Genomic DNA, 18,591 nt, shown 5'->3' with positions numbered 1-18,591 from the left:
GTTACTAGAATATTGACTGGTGTGACACAACAATTAATGAAATTCTCACTCAATTGGGGGTATTCCAGTTGAAATCCATACACCCTCTGTGGAAGACGTGACATTAGTTTGCCACACAGGGAGTGAATTTCAAATTGGGTTACCTTAATGGGGGACTCCATTTGAAATCTGCACTCCTTGTGTAGGAGATTAACATCACCTCTTCCGTAGGGGGTGTATGGTTTTCAACTGGAATAGCACATTGGGATCTTTTGATGACCTGATATTGAAGTATGTGTTAATGAGCGGATTGCCTTGTAATGGAATGGCACAGGTGCACATACATGTACATGTTACAGTTGTCAAATTGATGGTTATTTATTGCATCTGTCTATGCAGTTACTTGACATCTGCTTGAACACCTGTGACAGGCAGGTCACAACTTTGCTGTCCAGAACATGGTGAATAATCCAAGTGTCTGTGAGACCATAGATATGGTGAGACGCCAGTTTCGTAGTAGAGCTGTAAACTTACTAGAATTACTGGCATGGCTGGTTATTAGTGTCAAAATGGCAGTTAATAGCCCTGACCTATATACAAGAGCGGTTGTCAATCGTAACCCATTGTTGTGGTTGTCATAAGTCTTTCACCCAATTGTAACTTTTGTAATGGATTGGAAACTTATGACATCATGGGGCAGTGAATTGTGTTGCTGACCTGGAACTGGAAGCCTTGTTTGTGGTTAAAAATCACAATCATATCACTGATATCATATAAATATAACTAAACAATCCTCAGATTGCTCAATCCTACACCAAGCTTAATTAACTTGACCTACTGTATTGCATGTATTTGCAAGTGTCTCCCAATATATGTGTACCATTTTATTGCAATGTACAATTTATGCCAATTGTAAGAATCAAGTGATTTTTTTTCCTTTCAAATTTCAAACCGGGTATGATGTAATTCATGGTTACGACCGTATGGAAACATGTGCAACATTAAAATCTTGCAGTTAACTCTCTCCATGCGGGTGTCGACTGCAGACGACAAGTTTCAAATTTTATTTGAATTTTTCAGAATTTCAGAATTGTAAATTTTCATGACCATATTTGAAATCAGCATGAAAAATGCATCAAAATGAGTACAAACAAGCCTAGTATTGGTTCAGTGGTTCTTAAGATAGCTCTTGATATTAAGAGAAATTTGGTCTTTTTATGTTGAACCTTATGATTAGCACGCAGAGCGTTAAAATTCCTCCTGGCGGTACAAACAACCTGTTCTACAGGTTAACGGACTCTCCAAGCAGGATATGTCAGTCGCATTATTTAAAAATTCACAAAGCTTGAAAAATATCTGAGCAATTTTTTAAATTTTTTACAGATGAGGGGTTGGAAATTGAGCTTACCTTCACCAGTAAGCACTTGAGAATTTATTACAATACCGATAAGTCGACATCTGTTCATGGTTCATGATTTCAATACTATGTTACATGTATGCAATAGGACATTATGTGCATAAAACAAGTGTTGAAATTCCCTTTCCCCTACTTGTGCTCATCATGTTTTAACAAATCAAAATGTGAATCCTTTCTTCTAGTCTTGAGTCAAATTAGTGCCATTACGAGAAATCTTGTTATTATTATTTGTGTGTGCGCAATTTTGTTTTTGAAAAACGGTTATTTTTCAAAATCAGAAATTTAACCACTAGTCTTCGCCACAAGCTGGTTTTTGAATTCATGTATTAAAATTGTAAAGAACAGTTTACTCAGAAGCAATGAAGTCAAAAACGAGACTGTGTGTTAGACCATGTGTATGTGATCTGTAGTTGTGAAAAACAACTTGATTTTTTTTTGTGAAGTTATGGAATTATTTGTAAATACTCTGGCAATATCCTTGAAACCTAAATTCTTTATCATGATGTTTATTTTTCATTATTATTTTTTTGTTTGTATTGTTGTTTATTTGTTTCAATGCCCTTGGTATCCCATATTTTATTTTACCAAAGGGACCTAGTATATTCCTCCCATCATGCATCTGTATTATAGAGTTTATCCCAAATGATCTTTTCAATTCAGAAGTGCCTTATTATATATTAGGGCAGTTTTCCTATTAACTCAACCCAATAATATGTATATTAATAATGTATTTGCCATCAAATCTGCCCATTTATGGGCAGAATGCGTACTTAAAATGAGCTATCCCAGTTGAAATGCATACACCCCGGATGGAAGATTTGACCCTAATCTCTCACACAGATTAAGATCACGTTTTCCACAAGGGGTGTATGGATTTTAAGTGGAATATCTCTATGTGTATATTTCTTCCTGGTTTGTGAATGTATTTATCTAATATGTGGAAGAACAATTTGATAACTTTTCTTTGTTAATACTCTTCTTCCCCCCTTGTGAAATATATATAAAGAGTATTACTGATATTCCAGATAGCTACCTTATTATTTTTGGTGGCATTATAATGATAAAGCCCATGGCCCTGAATTGCAATTACTTGTGTGCTCTTGTTATGAATTGTATGAATAATGGACGCGCAACAAAAGTTGCTAAATTTAAAGAGATGTTTACTGAGCCCATTCTAGCAATTCAAGATTACGAGGAGAAAGTTTATTACCTTTTTTTGCATTAAACCAAGGAAATGTACATTTTATATAACAAAGTATATCTGGTATATGGACTGAATTTAAACCATGGGTCAAAGGCTAGGTTTATTTTGATATGCCAGCTATGTAATAGTATAGTATTTTTTATTTGGTATCTGGTATAAAACTGGATAGAATTGTGAGGGAGATTAAACAACAACTTGACATTTTTTTATTAGTGTTGTAAAATTTTGTAACAAATTACGCACATGGAAAACACACATCTAAGCATGTGAATAAAATGTTTCAATAAACTCATTTGTTGCATTTGTTATTTATTATGTCTTACTGTGTTTGATTTGGATCGAACTATGAACACTTGATCATAAAGATATATTGTGTGGTGAAAAAAGTATGAATGCAATTTTGAATTTATTGGAACATGATTTCAAAAATTTGAAAGAAAGTTGCAGGTAGTGTGTACTATGCAGTGATGCCACTTTTCAGGTTTTAGCCTGAATTCAGGTTTTTGTGAGTCCAAATCCCTGTATTGTTTATTTATTTTCAGCCTGTTATGGGGCTTTTTTGGCATTCACATGCTTTTTCAGGTGTTGCTCACCAGTTTCTGGTTTTTTTGAGGGAAACTGAGTGGCATCTCCGACTATGATTGTTCATTGTAGGTTGAGACAATCATTTTATGGTTAATATCTTGGTACGCTGCTTGGTTTTGTCAGGCTTTATCAGGGTTTTTTCGTGTATGGGATTGCATATTTTTGATCATGAATTGTTTTGAGTGGCCAAATTATGCCAATCCCATGCAATGGTTATGCGGACTAGGCAATGGGCGTGAGACCTTACATGTATGCTGCTTACAAAGTACACATTTGCATGATAATTTAGCTGCATTATCCAGCTGTGTGGGTACCAAAACAAGTCTTTCAATCAACTTTAATAATGTTCGTTTTACACTGGTAAAAAAGTGGATCAATCATTTTGTACTTATAAGTAAATTTTGAAAATGGCTAAAGGAAAAAACAACATGAAATGGTTAGTATTTCTGTAATTAGCCGACAATTTTTGACCTATGGGTTAGAATTACGACATGTAGCCAGTTACAAAATTATTTATATATTAGAAAAAAAAACTTATGTTGTAGACCCTCAAATGCACCTACTACTAATACATACACATAGCTGAATGCATCAGACTGTGTCCTGTAAATCCTTAAGGGGGTTCTACACCCGTGCCATATTTTGTGCCTATTTTTGCATTTTTTTCAAAATTATAGTGCATTGGTGACAAGTAAGATATGTATATTATAGGGGCAAGGACTACAACTACTGCACTGGAAATTTTATTTCAGCACAGACAACAGTTGTGGAGTTACAGTCAAAATGAGGGAAACCAATATTTGACCAATAACTACTTGCCTTGAGTTGCTGAATTTTCAGTGCAGTAGTTGTAGTCCTTGCTCCTATAATATACATATCGTATTTGTCACCTATGCGCTATAATTTTTGAGAAAAATGCAAAAATAGGTACAAAATTGGCCAGGGGTGTAGTACCCCATTACCTGTGGCACAAAAGATAATCCAAGTCAATCCTTATATTAGTGCTCTATACCAGTCATTGGATGTATTGTGCAAGTTTTGCCTGTATAAGACGGGTGATTTAAAAAACGAATCCATTCTATAAACTTAATTCTCTGAAATATTCCTCGATATGTGCAACTGTTCAAGGAACTCGGAAACGGTATCCTTTTTCAAAGAATCGTGTTCAAGACCCTCATTGTGAGCTGTACAGCCAGCATCAACTGTATGGCAAAATAGAATAGTTCATAACTTGTGATATTGCATTTAAGCAGACAGTTGATGCTCGCACAACATGAATGTACTCAAAAAGTATCCATTGGCATGCAACCTACCCAACTAAGGCTAAATTTACATAGGTATTATATATGTTATAAGCCAGGTTGAGTATCCAGCCCAACCTAATAAATTTGAGCGGTGACATACTAGTATCTCAAAGTCTTGGTCAAAATCCTGCCCCTTTCCCACAGATTAGGCCTTGCATCCAGTTTGTACTTATGATGCTATCAGCAGTCATCGGGCAGGAAAAACCTCCTATGTGCTTTTGGCCCCTGAACATGTTTAAAACAAAACTGCCAACAGGTTACATAGGATGTTTTGCTTTAAACATGTTCACAGGTTTTTCCGATCTGTCGACGTACTATGGCACCAAAAGCAAGAGGTATCATTTCTATAGTGTGTCTGAAAGTGTTATCAGTGCCAACTGGGTACAAGCCCTAACTTTGCTATGCATTGAATCATTCCATACACTACTTATGGAAGATATGACTTCAATCTCCTACACAAGGAGTGTAAACTCCATTTGAAATCTACACTCCCTGTGTGGGAGATTAAGGCCATGCCTTCCATAGGGTGTATGGATTTCAACTGAAATAGCCAAACATTTGTGAATCTATTTTTGAGTGTCCCACTACTATTCCTTCTACTACATACTACTATAGACAAATCCTCTATAAATATTTAGCATGTAGCTATCTTCTATTGTACCATCATTAAACAAATAACAAGGGCTTTGTAATAAAATAACTATAATTGTACAAATTGATTAAAAAACAATGGGGATAAGGAGATTGTTGGCTGAATAAAATGTCAATGAATTTGATGATTTGCTTTTGTGGAAGTTTTTTTATTAGTCACAAAGTGTACATAGATGGGAGATGTATTCAGTGTGTGCTTCAGGGACAGATCAATATTTTGGGATAAAGAAATGCACAGCAAATTCTGATTGGTCACAACACAGTGTAATTCAAATAGTTTTTTCTTCAAAAAATTGTGTGAGGTCAAGGTGGCAACTAAAAAGCTTGAATAGACCATTCCTAATCAAGGACAAGAAGGGTATCGCATTATAAAATAAAGAAAGCGGCGCTAGAAGGGTGTGATATTAAGGGTTGAGAACTAGAATGCCTTTAAGTCACTATGACTAGCTCTCACAAACTGAGCATAAAGTTGACAACAACTTTCTGAGATATTCCAGATTTGGGTTTATCCTTAGTGTAAGAGAGCATGAAATATTAGTAGGATTAGAGTTAGGGTTAGGATTAGGGTTAGAATAAAGGTTAGGGTTAGGGTTAGAGTTGGGATTTGTTTGGTATTCTCTTACACGAAGGATACACCCAGATTTGAAATCCCTATTTTATACCCTTTAAAATCATGCCATGTTCAGTTCAGTTCAGTTTAGGATTTCACGCCTTTTATTTCAGGCGCACCACCAAAAAGGTGTAGGTTAGCTGATGCTTAAAGTATCAGTAGTTCACATCAAATAGAAGTTCACATCAAAAAGTACCGTAGTTCACATCAATAGAAGTTCACATCAAATACACAGCCAGGCACAAAGCAAAAAAATTATGTTCACCAATTGAAGCACGAAATAATTGTTTATAACAAATCCAGTACATAACAAATTATGTTCACCAAAGCACAATGATGACGAAACCACAAATCAATAGTTACTGACGAATCACTAGATGTCCACCAATCATTACTATGCAAATTATGACGACACAAAGTCACACAAAAAATATGCAAAATGTGCAGAATAGCTCCTTGTTTTTGTCTTCAAAAATCAATATTTCCTCCAGAATTTCTTTTGTGTTCTATTTCTATCTGGCCCTGTCATGGACAAAAATAACAATGCATTGTCCATATTCCACACCAAAAAGAACATTTTCATTTTCTCAGAGAATGGGTTAAGCTTCGAGAAGACTTGGGTCAAAGTTTAAGGTGATAAACTTCAACCCATCAAAATAAATGTTCTCACACTCTCATTTATTCTCACCATCGCGTATTCAAATTGTTAAATTTTTCACTGGAATCTGTAACAGTGGCATAACAATTCATGTTGCTGGCAGTCGTGACTTCTACAACGAATAAAAGTCAATCCAACAATTAATTAGCAACATCAAATTTATTTACAACATATTTAATTAATGAAAATTTATATAAAATTTTATACATGTATCATAATTGATATGAAAAAAAGATTGGGTTGTGTCGGTTGAAATCCATACACCCTCTATGTCAGACATGACCTTAATTTTCCACATGAGGAGAGGGGCTTCCCAAATGGGTGATGCCATTTGACACTCGCACTCCCTGTGTGGAAGATTAAGGTCATGTCTTCCATAAGGGGTGTATGGAATTCATCTGAAACAGCCTACAAATTCTATAAAGTATATGGAATATATATTAAAACAATGAATTTCATCAACCCTACCACTTAGCATACTGGCAAGGTTTTACCTCAGACAAAACTAATAATGAATAGTTTGAATTAACATGACTTTGTCCTTTGTGCCAATTTTGATGAACACAAAACAAACTTGTGCAGAGCCGCAGATATTGCAAAATGTACACAAGCCAAAAACTTCCCTAAAATTTCAATGTCAATTCTTGGCACATTCTGCTAACTACATTATGTATAATATTACCTTTTCACTGCTGAAATTCAAATGCACTCCATAGGATGTGTTGCTAATGGAATTCAAGCGATCCTATTTGATGTATTCATATTCTAAAGTTTAAACAGCCAATTAATCTTGCCAGACTTGAGTGTTTTTAGACTATGGGTCAACTATGAAAAACATCTGCAAATTTCTTGTCCTAAGAAATAGCAAACTATCAGAATCCACAGAAACTCAAAATACACCTCCACACATCAAAGTAATATGTGACACAGTCTGGTCCACAGAGACCAAAGGCATTACAATTTTGAAATTGAGATAAAGGCTAAAATATGGAATAAAAACAATAAAATATATAAGAAAAAGACATCACAAAACTTCATAACTTTAGAACCAAGTATGCTAGATCTTTGGTGTTTTCAGTATATCGTTATGAATTCGGCAGAGTGACGAATCGAGAATTTTGAGCAAATTGAGTTTTTGTAATGGTAAATCTTACTCACCGACGTAGTTATGAAATTTTGATTTGGACGAATCGCGCCTAAGTGAGATAAATGAATCCGGCAAAGAGACGAATCAGTATACTTAGCTGTACAAATCAGGGTGATCAATAGTATTGTATAGCTGGAAACCCTGAATTTTCTATATTAAATGTCCTATACTGATATATTTGATAGCAAAGTATAGCTGAAGGTATCTTCTATCCAGTGATACCAAAATAAGTACAAACATTCCCCACATGATATCGCTATGGCTTAATAATGTGAGTGCGCCCCTGTGAAATTGGAAAATCCTAGAAAATCATACGCAGAATATAGGCCAATATTGTTATTTTTGCTTTAAAATCCTTGAGTTTTTGCTAAATATTACAAGGATGACTATTTATACCTGATATACCAAGTTAAGTCTACATAGCTTTAGGACAACCAGTAATTTCTACACAAAAGCCCCAAATCAAGGATACGTGCTATGGTTTACACATAGTTGAATGCGTATTCAAGCCCAAATATGACTCTCTGCGCAGTGGTAGAGACATTTTGGCTACAGCATAAAGCAGAAACACGTTTTAGGGGATATATCGATTGTTTCAGAACATGCAAGTATTGCAAATAATTTGTGTACATTCATTCCTATATTACACATTTCAAATGAGTGCTCACAAATGTTCTAAATTTTCAGAAGGACCAATGGAATTGTACCAAGATTTTCAAACGCCGTTTACGCAGAACAGCAATTTTGCATATTCGGCACTCTGCCGTACGTGTTCATAACGATATGATAGCATAATGTTTGTATAATTATAGTAACTCAATTTTCAAAAATCCCTCCAGGCTCCATGGACCAGACCGTGTCACATATCATCCAATACTGAAGGACAATTTGCCCTCATGTAAATTTGAGTTCTTCCTCTTCCAATTTTTGTCATCTGCTTAGTTTAGATTCTGACCCATCTGATCTTGGACTGTCTTTGAGTGATCTCCCAGTGTTCATTGTAAGCTGTGACTGTGCTCGTACCTCTTCGATCTCATCCATGTGGTGCTCATGTAATGCCATGTATTGTTGTGTACGACTTTGAGATTCCAGGATTATATCAGCAGACAGCTGTAAGAAATCTGTTTATTGATGAAAAATAAAATGGGACATCAAATTATATTAGTTGTAAATTAGTCACCTTAAGGGATTGGATAGCAACGTTTGCACAGTATTTTTTTTGGGACATGAGAGCACATCAGACATATCAAATTTCATTCTGAATATGACCCAAAATATTTAGAACCACAAGACCTACAAAAGTGTAGCTGTGATTTATTGTCAAATCCGCTTCAAAATAACCACAACAATAACCACAACAATCTTCCCCAGAGTCATTACTATTCACACGTACCACAATTCTACCAATTCATAACAGCTAACTAATCAAGACATTTAGCCAGCATAAACTTACCATCATCTCCATCCTGTCCAAAGACAACAGGTCCACCCATCATCTCTTCTCCTTCACCCTCCTCCTCCTCCTCCTCATCACTGGTATCAGATACCTCACACCCAGCCTCTAATCGTTCCTGCCTGGTCACCTCAACCAAGTCTAGTTGTTGTAGATTTGGTAAAGCCTTGAGTAAACTTGTCCTGGATTGCATGTATAAAATTTGATTGGTTTAAGGGGGTACTACACCCCTGCCCAATTTTGTGCCTATTTTTGCATTTTTCTTAAAAATTATAGCATATTGGGGACAAGTAAGGTATGTATATTATAGGGGCAAGGACTACAACTACTACACTGGAAATTTTATTTCAGCACAGACAACCGTTGTGGAGTTACAGTCAAAAATGAGGGAAAACCAATATTTGATAAATAAATCAATAACTACTTGCTTTGAGTTGCTGAATTTTCAGTACAGTAGTTGTAGTCCTTGCCCCTATAATATACATATCTTACTTGTCACCAATGTGCTATATAAATTTTGAGAAAAATGCAAAAATAAGCACAAAATTGGCCAGGGGTGTAGTACCCCCTTAAGGTTTAGATTAGGCTAATGGGATATTCCACTTAAAATCCACACACTCCTATCGTAGACATGACCTTAATCTCCTACACAGGGGGTGCAGATTTCAAATAGAGTCACCCATAAATTCAGGTGATCCTATCTGAAATTCACACTCCATGTGTGGACAATTGAAGTCCATGTCTTCCATATATAGAGAGGTGCATGTGTGGATTTCAACTCGAATATCCCAAAGTATTTAAAATTAGGTATTCTGTCGGTCCGTGTCACATCACTTCCGGTTGATGATGTTCGAGTGAAAACAAGTCCCTGATTCGATTTTTGTTGATGATTTCTGTCATTGGTGTTATGTAAATTTCGATCGCAAATAGTCAGTGGAATCAAACAACCGTTTCTACTAAGTCTTAAGAGCGAAAGAAACTTCTTTGATTTACCGGTTATATACTGACAAACTTAAAATTAAATTCCATGGTCGAGTGTCGCTTTTTTCCGAAATTGAATGCCACTCCAGCAACATCGCTATGTAGCCTCCTTCACAGCCGGTTTCTGTTGTTCACAACAAACCGTGCGCCACATGCAGTTTGGGCCCGAGACTAGAGATAGCCCGGATGTTCGACCGACAGAATAGGTTTAATTAAAACATTCCAGAGACAGATACAGTCAAAAGGAGGTCAAATGATAATACTGCTGCAGTAGCCATCCCAATTTGACAGTGGCGTGGTTACCTAATTCCCTGGTAACCGGAACATGCACCTTTTGAAATATGATAGTAGTACATGTGGTGATAGTATAGTACATGTGGTAGACATTTTGTAGTGATTTTTTTGATCATGGTTCAGGACTCAAAATGTGATCTAGTTCACATTGTGTTAAGGTGATAAATTTGCAACTATTTTTGAATTTTTCTCAAAAAATAATAACACATTGGTAACAAAAGTTATGTTTATTGTAGGGCAAGGAATCCAGTTACTACACTGGAATTTCAGTGACACAAGACAAGCGGTACATTATTTATGATAAGAAATGAGGTACATGTACCGCTAGAATGTACCTCATTTCTTAACATATATAATGAACCACTTGTCTTGAATCACTGAAATTTCAGTGAAGTAATTTGATTCCTTGCGCCTATAATATATAATAACTTTTGTTACCTGTGTGTAGTTATTTTTTGAGAAAAATGCCAAATTAGTCACAAAACTTATCAGGGGATGTAGCACCACTTTAATTGAATTACATATAACAAATTACCAAAATAGTAATTAGACTATATGTGGGAGTTAAAAATTGATTGAGAGTTATAAAACACATAATTTTAAATAAATCAAGAAACATTTTAATACCAAACCATTTGTTTTTCATTTTAATACACTCAAGGGCAAAAAATATCCTTTTAAAAACACCTAAAAAATCTTTGAATATATCTTGTTTTCTCTTTCTCTTCTCAGGAACAAGGTTGTTTATCTGATACAAAAGTTCAAGCTTCTTACCTGTAATTGATCACATGTGTACAGGGGTTTCCAGTTAGATTTAGTATCATGAGAGACTTGGGAAGTTCATCTATCAAATTAGAGAAAAACACCAGATTATCAACATACCTGATTCATGTTATTGTTACATTATAATACACTACATTAATACAACACAATTTAAGGAGCGGTTTGTTCCAGGATGCTGCGAGGCAGTACCATATTCATAGAGAAATCACAATCATACAACACTAAGATCTCAATGCTTTCCTGAATATAAACCATGTTGGTTTTGAACTCTAACAATTTGATCTGCAGCATTGATCCAGTAAATCCTTATCTTGCCAATTATGTAATGCACTTAACAATAGTAAATTAAATCAACGCCGTGGTGTGCGCAAAGGGGAGGGCAGGGGGCATTGCCCCCACTTTTGTTGGTCATTCGGGATTCGGGGAAAAATGTTAAAAACTTTCAATGTGCTGCCCACGCCACTGATCTACGATGTACACATGTAGCTTCTGGGGTAAGATGGGTGCAATGGTGATTGGGGAGATATAAACCTCTACAGGAAATTTGGACGCCACCCCTTTCTCACTGTTTTGTACTTAACTCCCTACATGTCCTTCCTAATTTATTTTGTGTACTTTCTTCCATATTCCTTCTAATTTCTGCAAATTTCAAAGTTGGGTCCCTGTGTCACCCTAACAGTGGACATTCCTATGAATGATTGACACCTTCCTGCCTTTGATTGGGAGAACACTGATGCACATACTATAAAACAGCAAAACCGAAGGGTATCACATGGGTATAAAATAACCAGATACCCTTCTTGACCTTGCTTTCCGTAACCATAATGTGTGATATCAATGTTTACCCCATCAACAGCAGGAAAGTGTCAATTACAGGAATGGTCTATGGGGACTCTTACCTGGATCCAATGATTCAATCTTATTCTCAGATAAATCCAAGAATTTGAGTTCATCCAACATCCTCATGTTCTGTATCTTATCAATCTGGTTGCCAGCCAGCGTCAAGAATCTTAGTGTCATCAATGAGTCCAAATTTTCTATTTGCTTAATTTGATTCTGTAAACAACACAAAGAAACACAAATTTGATCAAATAGAAAACATTGAAGTTGCTTTTTACGAGAGCTGTTGTCGAGTAGAATCTCAAAATCCGATGTTGACAACGATAAGTTCAGAGACCATGTCAAAATATTACCATATACCTCATATACGCAATTATGCATCATCAAAATATTGGAATTTTTAATGGAAAGATAATCTGCACCACTAAGAAAGAAATAGAAGACTGATGCAGTTATTTCATGGTAAATAATGGTGATGTTAAGCAGCGTTGGAGCAAAATGCTGCTCAATTTTGATCATGCTACACAATTTTGGAAATGTGTAGCAATTTTCTACAGTGAAGTGTGCAAATGTAACAAAAATCAAGTAGTGCAAGCTGATTATGCTATACATATAAAATGTCTTACATCCAACGCTGATGTTAGGCATATCTTAGGCTTTTCTCTATTTTCTCAATTGGTCCATGCTTGTCAACAATCGGAAAATTGCTTTGTCAACAATAGCCTTGTTGACAACAGCCTACTTTTTACAAGAAATATTTTGTTAACAACTGTGCAATATGTCCAACCAAAATTTTGGTTAAAAAAAGACAAAACAACCAACATTTCGGGAGCATAAAAACATCCCTTTTACTTGGTAAAAACAACAAGTAGCACTAGTGGTAAGTAATACTGCAAATGATATGACGAAGACAGCAAAAATGACAAGCATGGAATGAAAAGAAACCAGAATAAGAAAAAGCTAAGATTTTAAGATAAGACTTTAAGTTTCTATTTACTTACCTGTTGTAAGTACACATTTGTAACGGGACCCAACATTTCCAGATTATCAATGTCAGCAATATTCTCACGATCAAGACGGACATGTGTCAACTTCATTATGGCTGCTATCCTGTAAAAACATCAAGATCAAATAAAGATATTATTAGAATAAGATGTTAATTTCTCCATCATAAAACATCTCATACATTGTAATGTTTTTGCTGATGCTTTGACAGCATATCTACAATTTACTCTTCTATTGAACACTTAAATCATGGTCAATATTAAAGCCATGTGTGATTTGCTCCACAGCGACACCCTCAAGTTTTCTTGAATTTCTAATTTTAACATGATTGTAATGCTCAGTGGTGTACTAAAATGGGACAATGTGATCAGTGAAAATTAACATTGCAATTGGAATCTATTCTTTATGCAAATTACACATTATTGCTTTAACTAGGCAACAACCCGGGGGAAACAACAGTCACAATCATCTGAACTCACTTAGCTTGTCCCAGCAGTTGTATTGCAAGTTTATGTTTTTGTTTTCTTTAATCAAGTTGCATTTGATTGCTATGGGTTTATATTATCCATTTGATTTTTAGTACTGGGGTAATGTATACAATAGGCCTGGCATTTTCGGGTAATTTTGTACCCGGGTACCCGGCGCATTTTTCAGGCGGGTAACCGGGTACCAAATTGCAAAAAAAAAAAAAAAATTTAATTTTTTTTAAAGTTTTTATTTTTTCGGTTTTGTAGTGACCTGGACCTACAATCCCGCGCGAAAAGCTTGGGACAGTTTGTTGATCCCCACTCCCCTTATTCAATGTTGAAGTACAACATTAATATCATAAATATGACCATTTCTCCTAAACGCGTTGTTCGATTTTGATCATTCTTTCAGCTATGAATAGATTAATAAATTTGCCATCTTTTTATATACACAGTTTTATAAACTTGTCAATCCTTTTATTTTTAATATAAAGATATATGCAAATTCACGTTATTAATATTAGGACAGTTTGTTTATTTCACGCATCCCCGCTCCCCTTATTCAATGCATCCCCGCTCCCCTTATTCAATGTTGAATTTTGAAAAATAGTGGAAAGTGGTTGAGCTCAATCTGTGCTCCAACATTGTTTCGGTGGGGAGGGGGGAGAGGAGTAAACAAATACATAACATGACCTACATGTATGAAACCTGTCATGTATTTTCAGCGTCATGTTCAATTCACAGGAATTTGATCTTTCAAACATCATCTGTCCCAACGATTTTCGCACAAGATTATAGACCTAAATGCTAGGATCATTCATGGTTGACCTAAAAAAAAAAAAAAAAATTAATGATTTCAAAATGCATTCAAATTCAATTTTTTTTGTTGAATTTGGTACCCGGGCAGGGTATTTCCTGCCCGGTAATGTAATCTCGGCGGTACCCGCTAGCCCGCCAAAATGCCAGCCTTAGTATACAATCTGTAAGTAATTTGCATGAGTTCATGTATTCAGTGCACAAAGGCTTAATTAATAATAATAGGGTGTTCAGAAGGTACCGGTATAGGCAATTGCTATATGATATGTTGAACCCTAACTACAACACATGTATGTGCATGCTGGCATATGAACATCACATATAGAATTTGGGTGGGTCAACATCACAAATAACAATAAAAACTAAATTCTTTCTAGTCTATTACTCACAATTCATCATGTGGTCCATCTGCTATGCTGGCTGGTAAATTCCTTTTTGCTATCAAACTCAGATTTATATGTACTGGTTTAGGTGCTGGATGTAGAGAAGAAGAAAATACTAGTAATTTTCATTCATTACCAACTGATGTGGAGTTATAAGAAATGGGCATAGATAACATGTTATTTACCATGGTACTGTAAACTCAGTTCGGGGGCACTGCTAATTCAAAGACGTCTCTGATATCAAATACTCTTGAAGCGTCATGTCACATAACAGTAATTATCATATTTAAGAGACGTCTCATAAATCACATCCCTAGTTTCAAAACCCAGTCGCAAACGATATTAGTAATTTTGGTGAACGTGCCAGCGCAGTGGGAATAATTTTGTGTATAGGCCTTATCAAGGTAGTAGCTAGCCCAAGTTGAGCATGTTGAGTGCCTGCTAATTTTACTATCCAATTCATGAATTGGATAGTAAAATTGGGATTTTTTTACTTCAAAACATTTGATTTTGGCCATTGCAATCTAAGTGTGTTCTGGGACCATTTGTCAGAATTTGCACAGATAGATATAATTTTTGCACAGGTAGATATTTGCTAAACATAGGAAATCTTATTCTAATCCACTCAGCTTCGTTCGATGTGCTGCATCGAGTGCCGAGCTGTCAACAAAGCTCGACGTATGTGATATCACAGACCCCCGTATGTGAAATCACTGACCCGTCTTTGAAATCAGAGACGTCCGTTTATTACGAGTGCCCCCGAACTGTATGGTCAAACTGCAATGCTGATTTATCCAACTCTCTCCAGATACTTCACAATAGACTTGCTAGAATTCTGCTCAACGCCGACATTAGAACTCCTATAGTTGATTTAATGTATTCTCTGAATTGGTTTAAACTTGATAAAAGATGGGAAAACCATCTCCTCATTGTAGTTTTTAAATGTCTGAAAGGTCTTGCTCCAAATTATCTGAGTTTCCAATTTTCTTTTACAGAGTCTATGCATGGTAAATGTACGCGAAGTCAAAGTTCTAAAACCCTTATTGTTCCACTTTGGAGCAATAATCAGGGTAAGCGTACTTTTCATTATAGAGGTGCCAAGGCATGGAACAAACTTGCATCTGATGTACGAAGTAATTACGAGTCAATGAACCTTCATATGTTTAAAAATGTATTTGCTCAATGTTCTATTTAACATGTCTTCTTAAAATGATTTCCTTGTTTCCATTATTTCTGTATTAGAAAGTATAAGCTTAGATATGTTATTTATTAAGTATTGTATATTTTGTAATTAAGTGCAGGGCCTTCTTGGAGATCAGTACAAGATACTGAAGAGGTTACCCTGGATAAAGAAAGAATAAATAAATAAATAAACTAAACTACTGTTTCTTGCATTAATCACAATAGATGCAAACAACACAGTGTGCATATACCGTCAAATAAGGCGTTACATTTTCCCAAGGGGGGGGGGGCGTTTATTCAAGGTCAATTTTAGAACGATAATTCCCATTAAAATCATTAGGTAAACTAAAAACACACGCTAAAATGACGAACTATGAACTAGAAACACTGACTTCTGGCTCACTTCCGGGTTTCTGATCCACATTTTCGCCAATTATTGACGCTATTATGGACCATGTGCGCAACTTGGTAAGCTTACTACACAAGATAGCATGGAAATATCGGCATTTTTGAAACATCTTGGTTGAAAAAAGTGGTGGGGGGGCATTTATTTGAGGGGGCGACTATTTGACGAAATACGGTATTTTAATTTGCATTTATTCTTTTGTTTGTTCATTCCTTCATTCATTTGATTCCTTCAGTTTAACATTGTCATTTACCTGCTTGTTGTTCTTGTTGCCATGGGTCCTCTCTTTGGAGGTAATCATCAAATGAAGACATACTTGCTACTTGCTAACTGTCATGGAAAGCTGAAAACAGAAAAATCATTACAGCAAGTTATGGCCCCATTTTATCCCAGCAAGTTTTCTACAGGAACTTGACACTATACGGTAACAAAACAGTTTTTAGTTTTGGCTTTCTTTTCCATAAGAGCTTTCTTTATTGATGATGTGGTTTGATGACAAATTTGAATTCGCCTTTTAAAATAGTTGGCCCTATACATGCAATTGCTATACATATGCAGATCTGAACTACATGGTAAACCCATGCTTGCCGACTTCTCGTTTATTAGGCTCTATAGCAATCCAACTACGATCATATTTTGCATATTTCAAACTACAATGCGAACGCAAAATTTCCTTGGTGGACGTGGATACAGTAACAGTAGTCAGTACTAACCAATCACGATTTTGCATATTTCAAACTACAATGCGAACGCAAAATTTCCTTGGTGGACGTGGATACAGTAACAGTAGTCAGTACTAACCAATCACGATTGCGTTGGCATGGTTGGATTTACTTCCGCATTACGCACACACATTCACACACGCAGGCATACATCACACAGTGTATGCAAAAAAATCTGAACTGAATTTTCTGAGTAAGCTTATAATATATAGCTTAAAATTTAAGCTGTAGCAGAAGCTTAAATTTAGTAGTATTTGCCCCGTATTTGCCACGCCCATATTCCATTAAAATACAAAGTATGAAAGGCATGAGATACAAGTTTGATTTTAAATCATTAAATGGTAAAGACAACTTACCATTAAAAGAAAAAACGACCAAAATAGTAGAACAAATTGTCAACCCGATCTTGACAACCGATGACGCCGAAAGGGCGCACACCACCAAATCACTCCGCGAGCGATGTAATGTGGATGAGTTCCGGTAAAATCGAAATCTTTTTAGAGGTACTTTGGGTCTTTCTGTGGACTTGTAAGGAAAAGGAGAAGCATGTTATAGCTTAAATAAAACATTGAGACCTATACATGAACTTGGATCGCCCCAAAGGTGCAAAACACAATTTTTGAATAAAGTAGGCCCGCGGATTGAAAAATGGCCAGAAACGGGTTTTCAGGGTATAGAAGGGGTCGAAAATGGTCATGGTGCAGTTTAAGCGCCTATATCTCGAAAATTAATCACAAGACTACCCGTACATTGAAACATATATTAAATTTTCATCGATTTGCAATCGATTGATAGTATTTTTATAGTCAATTTGTTGCCGAAAAGGCCTAAAATCGCGCACGGAAAGGTGTGTTTTCACGTGTGTTTCAATGGGACGCTGTATTGGTGGTGTGCGCCCTTATAAGGCATATTGGCCGGAATTAGGCCTGTCATAGAAATCAGGTCAAAAACAGGATAGATATGTGTAAAATTCTGATTTTATGGTCTGAATTAATTCTTAAGAAATCACTTAATGATTTTAAAGCTCTTTAAAGTGAAAGTATGATTTAATTTTCCTAATTCGGATTGTTAAAGTTCATGAAAGTGATGAAAAAGAGCTTAAAAGTTAACAAATTCGGTTTTGGTGAGTTTTGATTAATTTAATGTCATGTTTAAATTTGAGCACGTGTCCTTAAAACTAGTCAAATATCAGTTGTTTTCGGGGGGGGGGGGGGCAAAATGAAACTTAATATCAAAATACGAATGTGTAGAAAATGTATAAACTTACTTTTATTACGTTTAAAGAAATAAAAATGCAAATATACCACTCAAAAGACGCTGATGCAAATGACGTTTTTGAAGAAAATGGTCATCCCTGCTAGAATGGTCAAAATCACAAAAACTGTATATTTTCTGTATTGGACGCATGACTACAAAGGTCATTTTTTCTAAATCTATATGTCCTAGAGTAATAAAACTTGAGGATTCAACTCAAAAGTTAAGAAAGTTTCTAAATCTATGAAAAAAAGAACCGATTTTGAAACTATGTCTTTTATAAGGGCGCACACCACCAAATCACTCCGCGAGCGATGTAATGTGGATGAGTTCCGGTAAAATCGAAATCTTTTTAGAGGTACTTTGGGTCTTTCTGTGGACTTGTAAGGAAAAGGAGAAGCATGTTATAGCTTAAATAAAACATTGAGACCTATACATGAACTTGGATCG

General features: G+C 35.7%; 1 protein-coding gene across 1 annotated transcript; it reads right to left on the bottom strand.

Annotated features, from left to right (window-relative positions):
• Positions 1-6,464: 6,464 nt before the first annotated feature.
• LOC140147824 (uncharacterized) lies at positions 6,465-17,315 on the bottom strand. Its single transcript, XM_072169577.1, has 8 exons — positions 17,244-17,315; positions 16,419-16,508; positions 14,584-14,668; positions 12,908-13,016; positions 11,966-12,122; positions 11,058-11,127; positions 9,009-9,190; positions 6,465-8,676 (listed from the first exon to the last, which is right to left on the bottom strand). The coding sequence occupies exons 2-8, from the start codon at positions 16,477-16,479 to the stop codon at positions 8,486-8,488; spliced, it is 855 nt and encodes a 284-aa protein (XP_072025678.1). The 5' UTR covers positions 16,480-16,508; positions 17,244-17,315; the 3' UTR covers positions 6,465-8,485.
• Positions 17,316-18,591: the final 1,276 nt, after the last annotated feature.

This window comes from Amphiura filiformis, chromosome 3 (assembly GCF_039555335.1).
Source record: "Amphiura filiformis chromosome 3, Afil_fr2py, whole genome shotgun sequence".
In the NCBI taxonomy this organism is placed as follows: Eukaryota; Metazoa; Echinodermata; class Ophiuroidea; order Amphilepidida; family Amphiuridae; genus Amphiura; species Amphiura filiformis.
This window is presented reverse-complemented; position numbering and strand designations above follow the sequence as displayed.